This window comes from Podarcis muralis, chromosome 13 (assembly GCF_964188315.1).
Source record: "Podarcis muralis chromosome 13, rPodMur119.hap1.1, whole genome shotgun sequence".
Lineage (NCBI taxonomy): Eukaryota > Metazoa > Chordata > Lepidosauria > Squamata > Lacertidae > Podarcis > Podarcis muralis.
In genome coordinates this window covers 17,748,009-17,769,133 of record NC_135667.1, presented here as the reverse complement: position 1 = coordinate 17,769,133, position 21,125 = coordinate 17,748,009, and the positions used below count along the sequence as shown (strand labels likewise).

General features: G+C 48.3%; 1 protein-coding gene across 1 annotated transcript; it reads left to right on the top strand.

Annotated features, from left to right (window-relative positions):
- The first annotated feature begins 220 nt into the window (after positions 1-220).
- RASIP1 (Ras interacting protein 1) lies at positions 221-17,980 on the top strand. The gene is made up of 12 exons (XM_028703170.2): positions 221-718; positions 3,299-3,451; positions 5,718-6,298; positions 7,276-7,637; positions 9,698-10,345; positions 10,850-10,887; positions 12,479-12,630; positions 13,432-13,547; positions 13,656-13,896; positions 14,821-14,996; positions 16,385-16,532; positions 17,371-17,980. The coding sequence occupies exons 2-12, from the start codon at positions 3,318-3,320 to the stop codon at positions 17,568-17,570; spliced, it is 2,796 nt and encodes a 931-aa protein (XP_028559003.2). The 5' UTR covers positions 221-718; positions 3,299-3,317; the 3' UTR covers positions 17,571-17,980.
- Positions 17,981-21,125: the final 3,145 nt, after the last annotated feature.

Here is a 21,125-nt window from a genome sequence, read left to right as displayed (position 1 = left end):
TATTATTATTATTATTATTATTATTATTTACTATTGCATTTATTGCATTCAGTTTTACAGTTTTTGCAAATCGCTTTGAGAATCTTGCCAATCTGCACATATCTTCATAGCATAGGCACAACTACAGTGGCTGGTTAAAATGTTGGCAACCTTAGCAGCATGCCACAAAGCTGAATCCTGCACATGGTAGTGGAGGAATACAACCAGCTCTGAGGAGCCAGACCATGCAGGCTTTTCACATAGCTTCCCTCAAGGCCAGATGACTCTGCCTGTAGGCCTCATTGTTTGATGACAGCAAAGCCATCAAATGTCAAAAACCGCACAGCCCAACTTCTGATTTTCTAAATCTATCCCCTCCCCACCTCTGTTTAACAGCCTGGGGCTTCCTGCTCCTGCTAGTTCAGATGTCTTATTAGCCTGTCTGCCCCACTCCCTGCTCCTGCGCCCTCCCCGGTTCTTGGGAGAGGCCCTGCTTCCCAGTCAGTTTCCTGCCCCCCCCACCTCTCTTTCCTGCCCCACCTCCTGTGTGTGAATGACCAGAGGCACGGGAAATCCGTGTGCAGTCATCGCTGGACTTAAGTCACACACAGCACACTCAGGAACGCCAGAGCTGAGAGTGGCCACCATACCCCAGTGGAAGATGCAGCCTGGCTTGCTGGATGCGTGAGAGTGGGTGACAGTGGGAGACTGCAGCACCTGGGGACACTCTGTGGAACAGGTAAACATGCGGCAAACCTACAGAATTCAAAACTGGGGGGGGGGGGGACGACATTAAACAGGTGGGGAAATGTGTGCTGAACCCATTTCCTCCTCTGCCCATTGAATCTCATGCAAAGAGACCCCAAAGAGATCTGTCTTTGGCCTTCTTATGCCCAAAACGTCCTCTCAGGGAACCCAGGACTCCTGGCTCCTTGCTTCTAATTTACCTGCTTGATAGATTCTATTTCAGAATATAAAGTGTTCAGGCCTTCCTGCCTTCTCTTTCTTTCTGCCTCTAGAAAGCTCCTGATAGTGTGGAGAAAGGACACAGAACTTAAGATGCTTCGGTTCTCTGCGAGATGTGCAAGTTTATAGTCCACTCCGGCCTTAACGTTAGGCAGGGTGAAGCATTCTGATTGGAGGGGCAGATTTAGATGTACCTTTATAAAGCAGCAGATGTTGGATTATTTGTTGGATAGATGGGGTGGGAGTGGAGGAGTAGAACACCATTTAGGTTTTCTCCCTCAGGCACCAAAGAAGGGTTTGTGTTGTCCTTTGGTTACAGTTAGAGGTGATGAGAGCCAGAACTCATGGGTTTTCTTATGGGGAGACGAAAAGAAGTCAGAATTCTAAAGAGTTAAAGAATTAGTACTCAGTATTTTGGAGAGGAACCTACTGATTATGATGGAGAAGCAGGAGGTAGGGTGGGAATGGGCTATGGGTTGATGTGTTTGTTGCTTTCCTTCATTGTGTCCCATCTCCTAACAACCCAGTAGCTCAGGGGGTACCTTTGTGAGGTGTGGCTTCAAGCTATCCTAACCCCTCAGCTCATTTTTCCTGCTTTTCCTGTTGACGTAACTGTTTGATTCAGGGCCTCTGACTCACCCCTCATGGTCAGGGTGGAAGTACAGGCCTGGTGCCTCTGCTGCCACTTTGATCTGGGTTTGAACTCCACCAGGCAGCTCTCCCCATGAAGCAAAGTGAGCAGTGTGTGTTCTCTGGGAAATTAATCTAGCTCTCTCTATAGGGTTTAGGCAAGGAGAGTGCCTGGCGTGAAAGAGGAGTGCAAGGACAAAAAAAAATAAATCCACAGGGAGGGGAAAGGTTTCTCAGGCATCAGGGCTGAGCTTAGTGTTGTCTGTGCAAATATGCACATACTTATATACAGTATATGGATTTTATTCATTAGTTTGCTTCTTCTGTACGTTATATTAACAGCATCTTACAGTGCCATGAGAAAGCAGCCAATCAAAAGCATAACATTAAAAGAAAAGAAAATTATACAGTATGATTGCATCTTAAGTGCATTTAACTTGCACGATTCCAAGCATATACAGTTGAAGGCCACTAGCTGAAATCCCACAAATTAAATGCAAGCAAGGTGGAAATCTTAAAACCTCTTCTTACACTGGGAAAACTCAATGCAAGAATAGCTTTTAAAGCTCTCCGCCTTGCTTGGGAAGCAAGGTCCTCTCTCCTTGCCTTCTCCCCACCTTCTGCCTCAGCTGACATGAACTACAGGGCTGTTAATGTGGCAGTGGCCCCAAGCAGTGGCGGAGCATATGCCTGCGCTGCCCAGGGTGGGCGCGCTCCCTGCAAGTGCCCTGCAGCCAGGGTGAAGCGATCTGCCCATGGCATACATTCGGCGCGCTGCCCGTCCGCGACTCCCAAGCCACCCCCAAGCTGTTAAAACGAAGGGGGAATTGGGGAATGCTGCCGGCAAAGCGGCACAGCTTCCCCCTTACCCTGATGGCTCAGGGTAGGCTTGGGAATTGCGGGCAGGTGGCATGCCGAATGTCACCCTCCTCAGTGAGGGCACCCGGGGCAGTCCAAACCCCTGGCCCCAAGGTTCCATTGGCCAGGGGTCAGATTCCACCCTTACATAATTTTAGGCTAACCGTGTTTAAATTTTGGCTGCTCTAAAACTATTCCCTGTCTCCTTAGGCTCTCTCTCCTCAAAAATAGTTCAGTTGGTAGAGCATGAGACTTTTAATCCCAGGGTTTTGGGTTTGCGCCCAACATTGGGCAAAACATTCCTGCATTGCAGGGGGTTGGACTAGATGACGCTTCTGGTCCCTTCCAACTCTACAATTCTAGGATTCTACAATATGGCCTGGGATGCCTTAATGATATCCAGGGACCAAGTCAAAACAAGGCTTGGTGTGGCCAGGTAAGAGAAAGGTAGAGAAAGAGGAAGTCTGTGGCACAGGACATCACCAAGCTTGTTGCTCAAACCAAAAGAACCAACCTGACTGGAAGCTTTTATAGGTGTTGGACCTTATCACGTGATCTGCTCTGGCCAGTTGAAATTCCATATTGCAGATCTCTGGTGGGCCATGCTGTCATCTCCTCCTTTGGCTCAGTGGTGATGCATAGAAATTTTGTTTTTCTCTCCCCAGATTCAGGGCACTTGGAAATAAAGCCTAGAAGAAGCATGCTGTTTGGGGTTGTCTCTGTGTTTTTAAAGAAAATACAATCAATTAAAGCTGAAATGTTCAGATGTTTCTTGTAACAAATGTTGTAGATGGACAGGATGCACGGGTCTGCTTATTTTATGCCTTTCTCTCCCCCCCCTCCCCTGCATATTCACCTGTCAAAGGCTCTAGGTCCCTGTGACCATGTTCTCGGATGAGCGGAAAGACGGGAGCCCCCGCTTTGGGAAGCTTCACTTTCCTGTTGGCCTTTGGATCAACTCCCCAAAGAAACATTTTGCCAAGCTGGGACGCAGGTGGCCTAGTGTGGGGTCTGTCAAGTAAGTGACTGCCTTGTGGGGCCCAGCTAAACTGATAACGGACCTTGTTGTTTTGCTCCCCTGTCCCTGTCCCCCTCTCTTTAGGGTTTATTCAATTAAGATTTCTTTGTATTTTTGCAAACCTTAAAGATTCCACAAGCCTGCTGATGCCTCCTCCTCCTCCAACACGGATGGTGCCATTTTGGCTACATATGAATAGGTACTCGGAGAATGAGTTCACTGTTAGTACATAGGCCGTTCTGTTGCTTGTCGGTCTGCCTAAAACACTTACTCATTCAGGCAAAAAAGGCACCATGAAATAGTGCAACTGTTAAGAAGATTCACAGCCCTGGGACTGGTCCATCCATGAGAAATCACCTCTCAGGAATTACAGAGAAGAAAACTATAGCAGGGTGGTCTGTGTATGTGGACTTCCGTGCCTTTCTGACATCACACCATTCCGGTTCTCACATCTATTTGCATAATTGCAATCCCTAGCAGTAATTGGCAATGAGCAGCTGTGCATTCCATGCTACCACTGGCTCTCACCTCAGACTAAGCTGTGTACATGCACTGTAGCCTTTGCCTAGTTATGCAGCATTCAGGGAAGCATCATGTGCTCTGAACCACCACTATGGGGTGGGGTTGCCAGGGCTACAGTACAGTGGGGTGGGGAATTAATTCAAAGTTAATCCATTCAGAAATCGTATGGAATATTTTAGGAGGCAAAGCACACAGCAGAACACAAATGTGTGATCTCTGCTAATGAAATGGGGACTGCGATGAACGAACATTCTCCGGGGCTTGGGGTAAAATGAGCAAAACAGACAAAAACTAATTTGCAATTGAACAAGAACTTCTCATAACTTTTTTACTTAGAAGCGAAGAAAAGTATTGCTAGGCTTGCCTTACGTCAGGAAAATTCCTGACATGTCCTGGTTTTCAGATGTAAAAGTACCATCGGGGGAATTTTGCCGAATCGTATGTATGGCAGGAGTGGAAATAGCTCAAAAAGCTTAAAATCAATTTTGGTGGGTTTCTTTAAAAAAAGCTCAACAAGTTTGCGGGTGTGTCAGGAATTTAACTTTTTAAAATATGGCAACCCTAAGTATTGCTAAATTGTCCCCTTTCACCTTTGTTTTGGCACCAGTCATTTCCTGATCTTGGCAGCAGCAGTGATCACACTTCCAGGAATTTCAGCTGCTGGTGGGCACCATTTTTCATTAACCCACCAAACTCCAGAGTGAGGGCAGGAAGAATTGCCCTCACTCTTATTTGGCTTCATGATGACAACTAATACATGATGTCATCATGAAGCTGGTGAATAAATGGGGGGGGGAGGCATGTACCAGTAACCTGGAGTACTAAGCCTCTAGTAAGTTTGCCCTATACTTGGCTCCTTTTTGCCAAATGACTGAAATATTCCCTCCTAGCCTTGCAGTGACACAGTTGGGGAGGGCATTTGGGCCCATCACTATTTATGATTCTACTTGAGCAGGTTACATCATAATTTAACTCACCTTATCCCTGTGAAACTTTCCTGCCGTCCTCCAAGGCTGCTTGTCCATAAAATTTCTGACTATGTGCCAGAGAGATGGTGACTTGTTTAAGGGGAGAGATGGCTTTGCTGGAAACCAAGGGGGTGGAGGGGAGAATGCTCTTGTACTTGGGGCCTGGTTTGGGGTTTCTCATAGGTGTCTGGGTGGCTACTGTGAGAACAGGATGCTGGACTTTGGCCCGTTGGTTTGATCCAGCGGGCTCCTCTTATATTCTTATGACTTGCCCAACAAGCTTTGAGGCAGAGCAAGTTTGTTATGGTAGATCTTTTACCTCTGAACCCAGCAGCTTGGCCGCTGCATCATCCTGTCATTGTGGTGCCACCCTTGCTGTCTCTTTGAGTCTGTCTATCCTCCTCACAAAGGGATCCGGGTGGCGCTGTGGGTTAAACCACAGAGCCTAGGACTTGCCGATCAGAAGGTCGGCGGTTCGAATCCCTGCGACGGGGTGAGCTCCCGTTGCTCAGTCCCTGCTCCTGCCAACCTAGCAGTTCGAAAGCACGTCAAAGTGCAATTAGATAAATAGGTACCACTCCGGTGGGAAGGTAAACGGCATTTCCGTGCACTGCTCTGGTTCGCCAGAAGTGGCTTAGTCATGCTGGCCACATGACCCGGAAGCTGCACGCCGGCTCCCTCGGCCAATAAAGCGAGATGAGCGCCACAACCCCAGAGTTGATCACGACTGGACCTAATGGTCAGGGGTCCCTTTACCTTTACTATCCTCCTCACAGATCGACATCCTCGGATACAGCCAGCCGTGGAAGTGAGCCTGTGGAGATGCGCCCGGCCACCAAGAATAAGGCCAGTCGACACAAGAGGATTTCAGCGCTCTTCCAGCGGGGTGGGACTGGCGTGCCCGCCAGCGGAGGAAGAGGTCGCTGGGCCAGTGAGAAGAAACTGGCCGATCTCATTGATCCACTGCCCGAAGACCGAGTTGAGCCCCCCTCGCAGGGAGAAGTGCCAGGGATCCTGAAAATCTACGGAGGCGACATCTCCACAGGTGCCAACTACAAGAGTGTGCTGGCCACAGCGCGCTCCACTGCCCGGCAGCTGGTGCAGGAAGCGCTTGAGCGCTACGGCGTGGCGCAGGCTAATGCCGAAGATGCGTATGTCTTATGCGACGTGGTTGGCAATGTCCATGGCACAGATGGCTCCTGGCAGGCCCAGTATCTCCGTGCAGTAGGCGATTCTGAACGCCCGCTCGTGCTGCAGGATGTGTGGAAGCCCAAGACCGGCTGCACACGCCGTTTTGAGATCCGCCGACGATGTGATGTGGAGAGGATGGCAGAAGGCGAAGATGGCGATGGGTCTGGTATGTGCAGGGTTGTTGATAGTGGGTGAGGCTTCCAGGGAACTGTCAATAGATGCTCTTCTGGGTCCTAGGTCTCAATTCTGCTCTAGGGTTTCATGGTGTTTTCAAGTTCTTTAGAAGCTTGGCTTTCATTCATTTCATTTACCATCCAGTTAGGTTTCTAGAACTTATGATTTGTCAGGAAGAGGTCAAAAAGCTTTGCTGCTGCAAAGAGGCTAATCAACTTCATTGTCAAGTGCTTAATTAGCATGTGGAATTTGTTTTGCCACAATATGATGTGGTGATGATCTTTAGTTTAATTGGCTTCTAAAAAGGCTGAGGCCAATGCACGGAGGACAGATTGTTTAATGGCCATTAGTGCTGAGAGCTGAAAGTATATTCAAGGGCAGTATACCTCTCTGAGTACCAGATACTGGGGGCTAAGTAACAGTGCTCTCTCTCTCTCTTTAAGTTTTATTTATGATTTTCCAATAAACAAACATACATTGGATTCCTAAGTACTCACACATTACATTTTTTACAAGAACAATTTTCTTTATATTGGAATGCGGGCACACAGGCAGCTGCAAGGGGAAACCGAATTCCAGGGGCTACAGACTAATGTGGTCCCCTTTCACACATTCCATACATGTAAATGGAGCAAAAGTCCTTAGCTAATTGAATGGGAGACAGAATTCCAACCCCTTGTATACAAAGATATCAAAGGGGAAGTGTGACAAAATTATTTCCTCCCCAAACTGCTTGGATATTTCCCAGTACTCCTTCCCTTCCATGGGCCCCCAAATTGGGAGAATTTTCAAAATATATAGGTTAGGTTGTTATCTGGACTGTGGAATGAAAACATAGTCCTGTGACTACCAGCAGCTGCTCAGTGAGGGAAACAGAAACCAACATAGGTAAGGGTATTGCTTTTATTTTCCATGACTGTTCACATAGATTAGATTTGTCTGTCTGCCTTCTCTCCCTGCCTCTTCTAGGTATCTCCCAGGCCCGTCGGCAGCAATCTCGCCGCTCTCGGGCCGCCTCAGGAGGCCATGTGGCCCCCAAAGAGAGGGCGGACAACCTTTCCCTCCGTCGCAGCATCAGCGAGATGAATCTCAGCACAAAACGCCGCAGGGACCGCAAAGGAGTGCTGAGCATGGCGGTTGGGGAACCACAGGAAGCGGCTGAGGAGTCACGACTGAAGGCAGCAGAGGGGGCCGAGGGCACATCGACTCCTCCAGCATCTGAAGCAGAGGCCATGGATGTGGCCAACTTGGAGCAGCTCTCCCAGTGCCTCATACAACCACCAACAGAGCACCCCTATTTCCTACAGTTGCTGGGCTACAATGAAAAGCAGGTAGGTCCACTTTCCTGCTTGGAAGATTGGGGCAGCTCTAATCTTTTCCAACTCTATGGTTTTGATAAAGCTGAGTGACTGTGGGGTTCAGGGTCCTTCGGGGTCCATGTTAACATGGAGTTGGAAAATACTAGAAACTTCTGCTGAAGGAAGGTTGGTTTCCCTCACCCCCACCCCTGTCAGCCACTCTTGCCCTCTCTGTTATCCCATGTTGTCAGGAAAAGAGAGCAGAATTAAATAAAGAGGGATCTGCTTAGGGGTAAGGGAGAAATTCAATCTACTTTGGATCTGAATGCAGACTTAACAGATTCACACTTTCTGAAACCACGTGTAAACTGAAACACAGCTGTCCTTCAAAATTTGAACTTGTCTGAATTTTGTGATGCAGTTCTTTAGCTAAATAATGTGTCCAAGCATGTGTCTATAAAGAAAGTATTAAAAAAGTGTGTATTAGTAATAAATGAATAAAAATAAAAATGCATTATATTTGGCAAAAATTCTGGTGAAATTGTGTATCTCACAGGAAATTGCGTATGGAAACTGCATATAAGGAGAAACGTGCACTCAAATGTTGACAATTTTTGTGAAGGTTTTTTTAAAAAACCACAAACTATTGCAGAAATGTGTAGAGCTGAAAGAAAGAAAAGAAAAGAAACTGGGATAAACTGAAATTAACAGATGTGTCCACCTGGAGGCCTGTGGAGCAAACAGGAATGAATGACCCAAGCAGGACACTTCAGTGTCAGGCCACAGGGAAAGGCAAACAGGTGTAACCCAAGCCTGAGTGAAGTTAAGATGATCCACTGAATTTCTTCAAGCTTAGTTCAGGCAACCTCTTAGAAGAAAGGGAGCAAGATTTCCCGTACATTTACGTGGGGGTGGGTGGGTGGGATGCCTTCTTCTTCCTAGTGATCCACAGTTGAGCCGCCAGTATAAAAACCTCTGTTGTGGTGACTTAGGGCTCATCCACACTTCCTTTTGTGCTGAGTTTCTAGGCACAGAACTGGGATTTCTGCAGATTCAGTGGTAAAACGCAGGTTATTCTGGGGAAAGCTGTGCGGCAAAATAAAACCTGCTTAGGCACAGACCTGGAAATCCCAGACCTGTGTTTAAAAAGAAGTGTGAATGAGCCCACAGTGGAACTTTTAGTTGTTGCATCAGCCACACTACAGCTGACCTGTGACTATTTGAGCACCCAGAGGATCTCTTACCTCTCCAAAGCCTCATCTTTATTTGTTTCTGTTGCATCTGTTGCTCCATCCCTTTTGCCTCTGGCTCCACCCACCACTGGTGTGGGCCCACCCTTAAGGAAGGGACTGAAAAGGTTTCCCACCCCTGGCCTAAAAGGCCAATGTTTCGACCAAGTGCCCCACTGGCCCAACACATGCGCTCAGGGTAGCTCAGGGCCACTAGCAGGATGACAACCGCTGTGGCTGATCTTTTCATAGAATCATAGAGTTGGAATAGACCACAAGGGCCATCAAGTCCAACCCCCTGCCAAGCAGGAAACACCATCAGAGCACTCCTGACATATGGTTGTCAAGCCTCTGCTTAAAGACCTCCAAAGAAGGAGACTCCACCACACTCCTTGGCAGCAAATTCCGCTGTCAAACAGCTCTTACTGTCAGGAAGTTCTTCCTAATGTTTAGGTGGAATCTTCTTTCTTGTAGTTTGGATCCATTGCTCCGTGTCCGCTTGTCTGGAGCAGCAGAAAACAACCTTTCTCCCTCTTCTATATGACATCCTTTTATATATTTGAACATGGCTATCATATCACCCCTTAACCTCCTCTTCTCCAGGCTAAACATGCCCAGCTCCCTTAGCCGTTCCTCATAAGGCATCGTTTCCAGGCCTTTGACCATTTTGGTTGCCCTCCTCTGGACACGTTCCAGTTTGTCAGTGTCCTTCTTGAACTGTGGTGCCCAGAACTGGACACAGTACTCCAGGTGAGGTCTGACCAGAGCAGAATACAGTGGCACTATTACTTCCCTTGATCTAGATGCTATACTCCTATTTTCTTCCTGTGTTGCTCTATTCCCTTCTCTCTCTTTCACCAACAGGAGTTTGTAATCCACGTGATGACACGCCGCCGACACATTTTCGGCCGCCCTGAGCGCTGCCCGGCTCCGGACCAATCCAACTATGTGGACACGTTCCTGAGCGCCCCAGACATCCTCCCGCGCCACTGCTGTGTTGTGTCTTCGGTGCCCCCCGCAGACCCCAGCCAGCCCCGGGGCTCGGCCATGGTGCGGCCCTTCCGGGGAGCGTTGATAACCCACAACGGCGCCCCACTCCATCGCCAGGTGGAGCTGGCTCCCGGAGACTTGCTGGGAATGGGGCAGCACTTCCTCTTCATGTACAAGGACCCGCGAGCTGCAGCTGCGCCTCCGGCCTGGCTGCCCAAGGCCTGGGTGTCCCCAGGGTTGGTGGGGGCCTTGGCGTGCCAGGCCTGCGGCCGTTCCCTGCAGGAGCGGCAGGAAGCTTTCCGGGCCTACCTCAAGAGCCGAGAACCTCAGCTGCGCTACCGGCCCCAGGAGCAGGAGGCCCTCTTGGCTGAGATTGTGAGGCTGCAGGAGGCGCCAAACTGCAGGTTGGGCCCTGCCTTCCTCTTTGGGCTCTGCCTGGAACACGCCGCCCGGGAGCTGGAACCAGGACACCTCCCCAGGTTGATAGCCAGAATCGCTCAGCTGGTCAAGGAGGCTGTTTGGGTAAGTGACTCGCAGTTCGGTTCATGACCTTTGCGTCGCTTTGATGTCCTTCCCTTGTATTCCCTCCACCTCCATATCCAGTTCTGAAGCCCTTTATGTAGGTCTGTGTATGTAGCTATTAAGATGGAGTTGATATTCAGGCATGGCATGGAAGGAATCCAGCATTTGGAGCATTTCGGTGGCAGCGAGAAGCTGGTTCTTATGGTTATAGGTAAAAACATGGATCCTTCTGGCCCTTAAGCTCTCCCTGAAGGCAACTAAAGTAGTTCTAGCTAAGCAGAATTGGAGCTGGTATAAGAGAGCATGTAGAAAACACTGGGTTCCTAAGAGGAAGTTGTAAATGTAATGAAAGGAAATAGATTTTCCCCACCAGTTCCTTCAGTACCTGTTTTCCATGGATTTCTTTCCCTTTGGCTTTAAGGCATGGAAAGGGCTTGAGGCTACTCTGTGTTGGGTTTCCAAATCTCCATAATTCATTTTATTTTTTCATATCTTTCTTCCCAGGAGAAGATAAAAGAGATTGGAGATAGACAGCCGGAAAAGTAAGTAAGAGCTAAAGTATGTCTCATATTTGGCTTCCGGAAGGTGCTGTTCCGCATCTCGCAAGATGTTTGGGAGGTGCTATACTTAGCATCTGAGCAGTTTATCCTAGTTTTTGTCAAACTGTTAAATTGTTTCCTAGGATGAATTCTTGAAGTTGCCATGTCTGAATGCAGTCCTCATGGACACATTCTGGTATTAAATGGGATTGGGGTTGATGCCAGGGACTTGGGGCTTTCACTATAAATGTGAAGGGGTAGAGTTATGCAAACAGCACAATGGGCATTTTCAATTTAACACCGGTAGTCCAGACCCTTTTTCTCTGTCTCCGAGGGAGCTACAGACTTTCTAGGCTTCCGCTTTATTTGATGTAGCGGTCTAGCGAATAAGTTACTTTTGACATAAAGAGACAAATATCAGTTAGGTGACTAGCAACTGAAGAAATATTGTGTGATGCATGACAAATTACTGGTATGTTGCAGGTGAAGACATCCTTGTATTGTTTAGTTCAGGGATGAGGGAACTGAACAAGATGCTCCCATTGTCCCTGATGATTGGCCTTGCAAGCTGGGGATTTGGAGTCCAAACAACATCTAGAACAGTGCTGTTCAACCCTGGGCCCCCAGATGTTGTGAGACTACAGCTCTTATCATCCCTGACAATTGCTTAAGGCTAAGGTGGCAATTGCCTAAACTAAGCTGACAAGATGATTGGAGTTGTAGCCTGACAACATCCAGGGATCCAGGCTGAAGGACTCTGATCTAGGAGGCCACAGGCTCCCCCTTCCTTGGTTTAGTTCCTTCCAGCCTCCTGAAGCTTTAACACTTCCCACTCTTGTATAAGTTACTACCTCCCAATATATTTGCATGTGTCAGCTCCTTCCATCCACTTCTATGAAAAGACTTTAATTTTGGCCTTTGTGTGATAGATCTTTCTGCAAATACCATTTCAAAATCAATAGCATGATAACTTGATGGGGGAGGGAACATAACTGATATGGGGTGGCAGGAAGAGGCAGATTTTCTGAAGGAGAATATCAGTATTATTTTCACCATTAAAACAAACAAACAAACAAACAAACGGCACATGTATGCTCCACTGCTGGAGAGGAAGAAGCACACTGTAATTGGGGACAAACTGCATTTTCTGTGATGCAAAAAAGATAGTTCAGTCAAGGGTGCTGTGAAAATGCAACATCTCAATTGCTGTAGATCACTTGTGGGAAGGCAATTTGAGCTCACTGCAGAAATGAGTAACAACTGTAATGCATCCAGAAAGGTCCATAGGTGACAACATATTAGTAAGTCCTCCTTAATAATATAGCCAGCACAATAGCAACATTGCAAATGTGGAAGGCAAATCCACAAGTAATGAAGACCTAAGTCCCTTGGAAGCAAAGTTCACATATGTCAAGAAATCCTGAACTCGGAGTGAACTCTGAAAATTTGTGGAATGGATTGAATTCCAAGTAGTCAGCCCAGCTGTTGTTTTAATGCCCCAGCCAAGAGTCAGCTGCCTCTGGGCAGCAGGTGAGAGCACCCTCCTGTCATTCGGCAGTGCGCTAATCCCTCTTGCGCTGTCTGATCCCTGCAGCCAGCAGGACAAAGGAGAATTGGGAAATCTCAGCATCGAGGAAGTGGCTGCCGACTTGCGCCCCCTGATGCTCTGGATGGCCAACGCGATGGAGCTGCTCAGCCTCGTGCAGAAAAGAGTCCTGGACATTGAGAAGGACCTGGACTTGGAGGGTGAGCCAAGAATCCTGAACATTCCCTGGGGTCAGAGGAGAGTGGAAGGGTAGCTGTTGGTCAGGATACCAGGGTTCTCTAGGACATACATCAGAACAGAGGGCCAAGAAGAGAAAGATAAAGGAAGACCCTGAGGGTCAGAACTTGATGAATGAGGGCTCTTTGGGTTTTCCAGAAATGAGAAGGGTTCAAATAGCAAGGGAGCTTATGGTTTCTGCCGGTGCCTCCAGACGGTCAGTATTTTGCAGGAGAGATTCAAGCACATAACAGAAAATCCAGTTCAGATGGACTGAAGCACTCTTGTCGTGCTAGCACAAGGAATGCACATTGAACAATTTTTTCACAGTTATTAAAGTGACAGGGAAATGGATTAAAAAGTATCAGGAGGAACAAATAATCACTGGGAACATGTGGAAACACCCCACAAACAAATCAGGATGAATGCTCATTGTCACAAAATCTCCCCACAAACCAATCAAAACAAATGTTCAATAAAGACAGGACATAACCCAACCTCTGCATAAGCTTTGTGGTGGAGCCTTATGTGAGGGACATATCACAGAACTCTCAAGACACTCTACACACAACTGTTACCAGATGAATAAGGCATTATGCCAGTTTACCAAGGCCTCCCCCAGAGAATCCTGGGAATTACAGTTTGGGGAGGATGCTGAGAAAGCTGCAGTAAAGATGCACTACAGTGCTACAGTTCCCATCGGAGAGCAAATGAGTGGGAAACCAGTTTGCTTTCCTGTGATGTAGCTACACCCTGAGACTCGCTCTCTTCCCCCATCTCTGCAGGAGCTTCCCACAATGCATTGCTCTCCAGTGACCTGGAGACCTGTGATGAGGCAATGGCGGTCTTGGACGAAGTCATCATGTCCACATTTCAGCAGTCTGTGTACTACCTCACTAAGGTGGGTGAGCAAACTCTTGACGGTAAAGCCCCCCCCCCCGCCTCCTCTTCTCTTCCCACCCACCCTTTGTAGTAGCCTGTGTTTCTCATCCCTTTCCTCACCCAGCAGACTCTCTACTCGGCTCTTCCTGCCTTGCTAGACAGTAACCCCTTCACGGCCACAGCTGACCTGTCCCACGTGCCGGAGCTCAGCAGCATGCCAGAAGGAATCCAGGGGACCCTTGCCATCTACCAGGCCACGCTGGAGTTGACCCGTGACTGTGACCTGCACCCTGACCTTGTCTCGCAGACCTTTGGATATCTCTTTTTCTTCTCCAATGCCTCGCTCTTTAACACTCTCATGGAGAGAGGTGAGCCTAGAATGAGCTCCTTGCTTCTCAGGGTGGGAACTAGAAGAAAGGCTCGATAGCCCATTTTGTGAATGAGCAGGGCGCTAGAGGATGCCCTCCCATCGCTCCCATTTGCACGGGTCATGCTTGTCGGTTTACTACGGGCATCTGGTTGGCCACTGTGAGAAAAGGATGCTGGACTAGACGGGTCTGTTGGTCTGATCCAGCAGGCTCATCTTGTGCCTTAATGCCGCCTAGCCTCACGTTGTCTCACAGCTTCCCTGCACATAGATCAGGATGAATGCACTGTGAAACAGGTTGTATGAAAGCGATTCTTGAGTGTGTGGAGGAGCCAGATGGAATAACGGTGATAGTGTAAGACAGACTAGGACTCCTGGGTCTTCTGAGAAGCAAGAGCAATCCAGTGAGACACAGGGTGTGTGGGGATCAAGGCAGTGAGTTATAATACGTGCTAGATCTGAGAATGTTTTCACAGTGAGGCATAAATCACTTGTAAGTTCCATTTTGAGAAAGCAAAAGAAGTAGGAGAGACAGATTTCTTATTTCTTTTTCTTTTTTTGAGTGAGCATTCCAAACAGGAGAGGTTTCACTATTCATATTGCAAAAATGCCCAGGGAGAATGCCTGAAGCCCCTGACTAGTGAGAAGAACAAATCCCCTCACAACCCTCCCCCCTCCCTCTCCTGTTTCCTCCTATTTTCTGTCCTGGTCTCTGGTGGAAACAGGCTGTTTCCTGCCTGTCCCATAGTTCAGGGCTGCCCCCAAGCAGGACAGGAAACAAGCAGGCTGGCTTGGGGCGGTGGCTCCCTCATTCAGCATTTGCAGAACAGAGGGGGATGGGCAGGGGGATCCCAAGACGGTTTGCCGAGGAAGGTGGAAGATCACCCAGGCTCTATGTTCTTAACATGCTTTCCCCTTTTTCCAGGCAGTTCCCACCAGTCCTTATTCCAGTGGGCCAAGGCGGTGCAGATCCGAACCAACCTGGACCTGGTGCTGGACTGGCTACAAGGGGTGGGCCTGGGGGACATTGCAACTGAATTCTTCCGCAAGCTCAGCACCACGGCCAACTTACTGTGTGTGCCCAAAACCAGCTTGCTTCAGGTGATTGTTCCCCCTTCTTGGGGCTTGAGGGTTAGGGTGGCAGCGGCTCAACTCTTGGGCATCAGAATCACACACATACCACAAATACTAGGTGTCACCGTCTTTATCTGGGAACAGGTGGCTGAAGGCACAGAGGAGGGAAGCTTCATTTCTCCCCCTTTCCTCTTTTATGGTTTGTTTCTTTAAGAGGAGAGTGTGCTGGAGAGACTATTAAAAGTGAACAACATTTTGAAGCACCCACCCTCCTTGCTTTGTGTAGGAATAAGGAAGCCTGATTTAATTGACACAGGTGCAGGTTTCTGCAAGTCCACACCAGTGCAGGTTTTCCTGTTGGGCTCAGAAAACAGTACCTTGAGGTTCTCAGTTTCCCTTTTAAAAAAAATTCTAGTCCCTATGGAAAAAGATGCATTCATCTCAGAAGCATGACATTTGTACAAATGTGTTGGCTATGTTGCCAGCCCTGCTGCTGATGCCTCCTTATATCTGACAGAGGTCAAATACTTCATGTAAAAAACCCACCCTTAACAACATGCAAATATACTAATTTGCATAAAATATGTAAGTTGCAGAATCCCACATATCTTGTTGCAGAATAGTATTCATATTTGTATGAGCCGATCTAGATTCATTGGCTCTGTAAGCGCCTTCCTACCCTGTATCTGCTTGGGGCACACTGTCACAGGGGTAAAAGCTATAGGGTGAATGGTTGTGTCTTATAGCTAGGCATAGTGTCAATGAAGTGGCCTTTCTGTATCTTCCTGCTAACACTTGGAAAGCGTTTTGCCAATGAACTGCTTAGATCAATTTAATTAAAATCTCTTGACTGAGAAAGGGAAGGCTTTTCTCGTTAAGCAGCCAACATCTTAATTTTTCTTTAAAAATGTGTGTGCTTGTCAAAACTGCAGGTGGCAGCTGCCATCTTAGAAGAGGCATCCTCCTGCCCAGTGCTGTTTTTCTAGAAAAAAGGTTGCCAGAACTCACCATGAACACCTCCTTCTTTCTCTTAGAATGGCTATGGTGCCCACCTGAGAGGTGCAGAACTGAGTTCTGGGAAGTTCCGGCTGAAAAAAAACCCTGCTCCCCCCCCCCCCACATAAGAAGGCATGCCTCTCCTAAGATGACGCCTGCTATGCAGCAAGGCTATACAAAGGAAGTTTCTTTCTTCTTTCAGGGCTATTTTTTCATTCATAAGGAAATGTTATTCTTTTAATATGTCAATTATCACATGATTTATCAAGTCTAGTTTCTGCCCCTATTAAGGCAAATGCTGCGGTTGGCATAGAGAAAGAGCTAGCCAGTCATGGCAGCCACTAAGGAAGAATGGGTGTTTCATGGGTCTTTTTCTTCCAGGGTTTATTGCTAACCTCTCTTTTCCCTGCTGCACACAGACATCCTGGTCTCGCCTGAGAAATGACTATCCGGCACTGACCCCGGCTCAGCTCCATCATGTGCTCACAAATTACCAGCTGGGACCTGGGCGAGTGTCTCCTGAATGCTGGAGCCCACCTGAAAAGGAAAGAGATGAGATTGCACACAGTAAGTCAAGGAGATGCTTTGTTTTTGACCCACACAGGGCTCAGCTCTCACCACCTCTGGCAGGATTTCTGTGCCCTCATCAGGCAGAAATTCAGCAAGTGAAGCTTTCCCCATCATTGCATTAACTCCACGTTGGGGACCTGCCACATCCTACACCAAACGCCCATCCCCTGCTATCCCTCTCTCTGCCCTCAAAATGTGGAAATTGGAATGTGAAAGCATTTCACATCTCATGTTGTTAGCAGTTTCTCCTATCGTCTCTTACCAGGAATGTATGAAGGCAGTGCTATTTTTGTTTGGACTGGTATCTGTGACAAGCAGCACTGTTTTGTTTCTGCTGCAGTTCAGCTTCTGCCAAAAAAATATGTTTTTCATCTCTGTCTGTTATGGCCAAATTTAATGTCCTTCATTTTAATGACATAATTAATATACAATTCCACAGCATTTCAGTGCAAAGGAAACACCAGAAAGCCCGGGGGAAGGGGGCACGTCATTAATTACGTATCATCTGCGGACTAAAAAGACAAGAACAAATGCTTCTCCGATTTGCTTGCCTGATTTCCACACCTGACCACAAACGGTCACACAAACTGCAGCAATTTCTGTCCCTACCTCTTATCCAGAGGGTGTGATCCATGTGTCATTTAGAGTAGAGCTACTGGTGCAGTTGCCCAGGGAGCAGCTGGGAGCGGGGAGACGGGTGTGAGACAGACAGGGTGGGCCTCACATTTTTAAATCTACGCAGGGCACTGAAATTTCCAGCTAATCCTCTGGGTGCAGCAGCCTCGAGAGCAGCTTGAGCACACCTGTTGTTTTGAAATGCCTTGTCTTCCCACAGGTGACATATTTGAGAGTTTCACAGACCACCCGCCCCTGATCCTTCCATGTGATGGTTTCCGCTTGCGCCTCTCAGAGCCTGTGTCAGACGACACCCTCCATCGCCAACTCATACGCCTGCGACGTTTCCTCTGGGAGCTGGAGCGCGAATCTCTTCCAGCCAACCAAAGGGCAGTGTACGGGCTGGATCCCAGCCAATGAGAAGCAGGGCACACACCACCACAATGATCAAATGGCTCCTGAACCCCTGGAAACCCTTGCCAGTGGACAGACGGAAACCCCAAACTGATTTCGGAAGGGTGGAATCATCCGAACCAGTTATTGCTTGTCTGAATACAGGATTGTCCTGAAGGTCAAAGGTCATTGTGACATCTCAGGCTTTCAGTTGCAGCCTCGTACCCACTGCCGGAACCTGGCAGCAGACACTGATCTCAAGGACCAGAAGCCCGGAAACTTCTCTGAGAGATCAAAGCTTCTCCCTGACCCAAACTTCGCTGTTACTTTTCGGCCCCGTGAAAAGCATATATTGTTTATAGCAAAAGCTATGTAGTGCTTTTTCCTCCAATGCAATAAAATTATTAACTTGTGACAAAAACATTGGACAGATATTTTGATGTGATGGGAAGCTCCCATAAAAAAAATCCAGTTGACATCCATCTGTCTCGGGAGACAATGGACGTATGCACAGTCACATGTGCCTTGAACACGCATAAATGGGGAGTTGCACAGTGTTGCAGGACGGGAGGATATTAGGAGTGCAAGGAGGAGAGTGTCTTGGTTACAGGACTCCTTGTAGGCATATATTTGTTTGGTTTTAATTGTGTGTGTGTGTGTGTGTGTGTGTGTGTGTGTGTGTGTGCGCATGTGAAACACTAGGTTGTAGGGAGTGGGAGAAGAGATGTTCTTTGGTGTCTTCTCCACACAGGCCTCGCTGTCTTTGGGACGTGCCTCTTTCCCATTGTCCCAGGCCACAAGTGCTATCTTTGTCGGTGGCGTCAGGTCCACGGCTGCTCCTGGAATTAATCTCTGAAATCTGAGCCTGGGAAAGACCTATGAGCTCACCCCGTCCACCCAGCCAGCCACCCACACCATATGCAGCTCCCAGCAAAGGAACCGTACCAGGGTCTGGTTTTGGAGTGATCCGAGGATATCACAGCCAAGGTGTAAGAATCCAGAGCCATTCACCTGAGACGCGGCAGTGGCCGGCGTGGAGAGAAGGGCAAGGGAAAGAGCAGCCAATTCAGCAGACTTACATAGGGTGTTTCAGCTCTGAATCATGAGGCCCCTTTCCCTGTACTGTCCGACTTCCAAATGCAGCAATACTGGGAGACTGGCGCACACATTCAGCCCGGTCCTTGGGGAGGCTGGAGGGTATCGCTCAGAATGTGATACGCATAAAATCCTGAAAGGGCTGCAAGGGTTCTTAGAGATCATCTTTGCTTAATGCACAATCCACCGGGAATGATGTAACCAAGGAAGCCTTCACAGGAACAGCCGCCCAGTCTCTGTTTCAATACCTCAGCTGAAGAAGAGCCCACCGCCATCTGAGGCAGCCTGCACCACTGATAAACAGCTCTTCCCAGGCGCCTCCAATATCCAGCCAAAATCTGCTTCCTTGCTATTTCCAGCTTGCAGGAGTCATTCATATGGCCCTACAGACACCAGAAGGGGAAGAATACACCTATGTTGCCCTGAAGGGCACCTAAGGCTGTAAATCACCAGGTTTCTCATTAAAATGCACAGGGAGGAAGAAAGAACTGGGCCAGGGCTTGTGTTAATCCTTAACGAGAAAAGCAGAGTGTGCTCTTCGTTATCTGCATGCCTTTTCACTTGGATATTTGAACGTACGCTCATACAAAATGTTTTCTGAGACATGGCTATGCGTCCTGTAGAAATCTATTATAGCAAACACACTTTTTTATTTCTCCCTTTTGCACACGGGTGCATGTATGCCACAATACCCCGTTGTCCCCTCTGTCTGCTTCACTCACTTTCCCAGCTCTGCTTTTGCATTCCCCATGAGGGTGTCCTTTTCCACATAAAACCAGGAGGGGTCAGTGTTGATCATCCATTCACCCCCCCCATATGCTCGTCCCATCCTGTACATACCAACCACAGTGAAGTTTGGGCACACATCTGCACATTTTCCCCTTGGTGTGTGTGTGCGCGCACATGCACACACGCATGACCTTTCGCTCCAACTCCAGAGCTGGTTGGGCTCCAGAGGAAGGTGGGTCCAAGGGTGGTGCCAAGGGGCAGGGCCCAAAGCAGGGGGGCAGGACAGGGAGCATGTCTGACTTTAAATACCCTGGTCAGAACCTGATCCGCCGCGTCAGTGAAATCCAGCGCGGGCCCCTGACGGCTGGCAACAGGTGACACCTGTTGTGTGAAGAAACGCTCTCTGTGGCCCGACAGCAGCCGCAGGGAAAGGGCAAAGGGGACCCAGCGAGCGCCCACCTCAGTCACTCTGGGTCTTTTGCAGTGCTGGGCTCAGTGATGAGAGGACCCCTGTTTCGATCGCCAGTCTCTGCGCAGCGACACAGAGGTCTGCTCAGTTTGCATTTAGGGCTACCTGGAGGAATTGCACAGGATGGTCAATTCTGTTTCCAGCAAGGCAGCTCCCTGTCCTGTAAACAGAACCAGGGGGTTATTTTCAGAGCCAGGAGGGCTCAGGTCTGGAACCCTCTGGAGAAACTTTAAAAAGAGAAAAGTGGGACCTCCCACAAAAAAAATTCACTGTATCCGCACATGCACCAAGAGGAGGGTTTCTGTCCAGCCATGCCTTCCTGCAGAAGCTACTAGGGTCTCAAGCAAGACAATTCACCCACCCTCCTCCTTGCTTGGTTTTCAGCTTCTTTTTTCCCAAGTGCCACTCTTATTTCTCTGTGTCCCTGTTTCAGCTCCATTTAACTTTGCCTGGGAACACTGAGGTTGCTGTTGGAGGGAGTGACAGCCTCTGTGCATGTGCAAAGTATATGCTCCTCACTGCAGGGCAGATGGCTTATGCAGATGCCTCCAGATGCCTTTCCGGTGTTGAGCACACAACTGCTATAATTAAAAGGTTAGGCCGTACACTGCCAGATTATCTGTCAGCAAAAAAGCCATCCATACATCTAAAGCACATTTAAAGCAAATGGCTCCCCACCCTGAAAAAATCCTGGGAACCATAGTTCTCTCCCCCCGAGCTACAATTCCCAATACTGTGAACGAACCACAGTGGCCATTATTCTTTTGGGAGAAGTCATTTATGGTGTGTATGGAAGCCATCCAAACTTCTAATCTTTCAGATTAATCTGACTTGGTATCCCAAGCAAACCTTTTTCTAAAATCCCTATGCTTGTGCTAAGGGATACGTAGAGAAGTCAGTATTCCTGGGTTCCCTAGGAAAATCATGAGCAAGCCACCTTCTCATTCCAGGTGGAGCCAAAGACAAAGATGGGATAGAGCAAGCTTTCTGCAACAGGGACGATTCCCCCTTAAAAAGTCATAGGTTTCTATGCACCCGCCCACATACTGCTCCTTCATCTGGGCAAGCAACATGCATTATGGCTGTGTGCACACTATTACCTTGAAAGCACATTCAACGCACATCCCCTCCCGTAAAGAATTCTGGGCACTGTAGTGTGTTAAGGGTTGCTGGGAATTAACTCTGCAAGGGATAATACTACAGTGCCCAGCATTTTTTATTTTTTGTGTGGGGTGAAATGTTCCAGGACACATTGCAGCCAGGCGAAAGCAGCTATGGAGGATGCATTG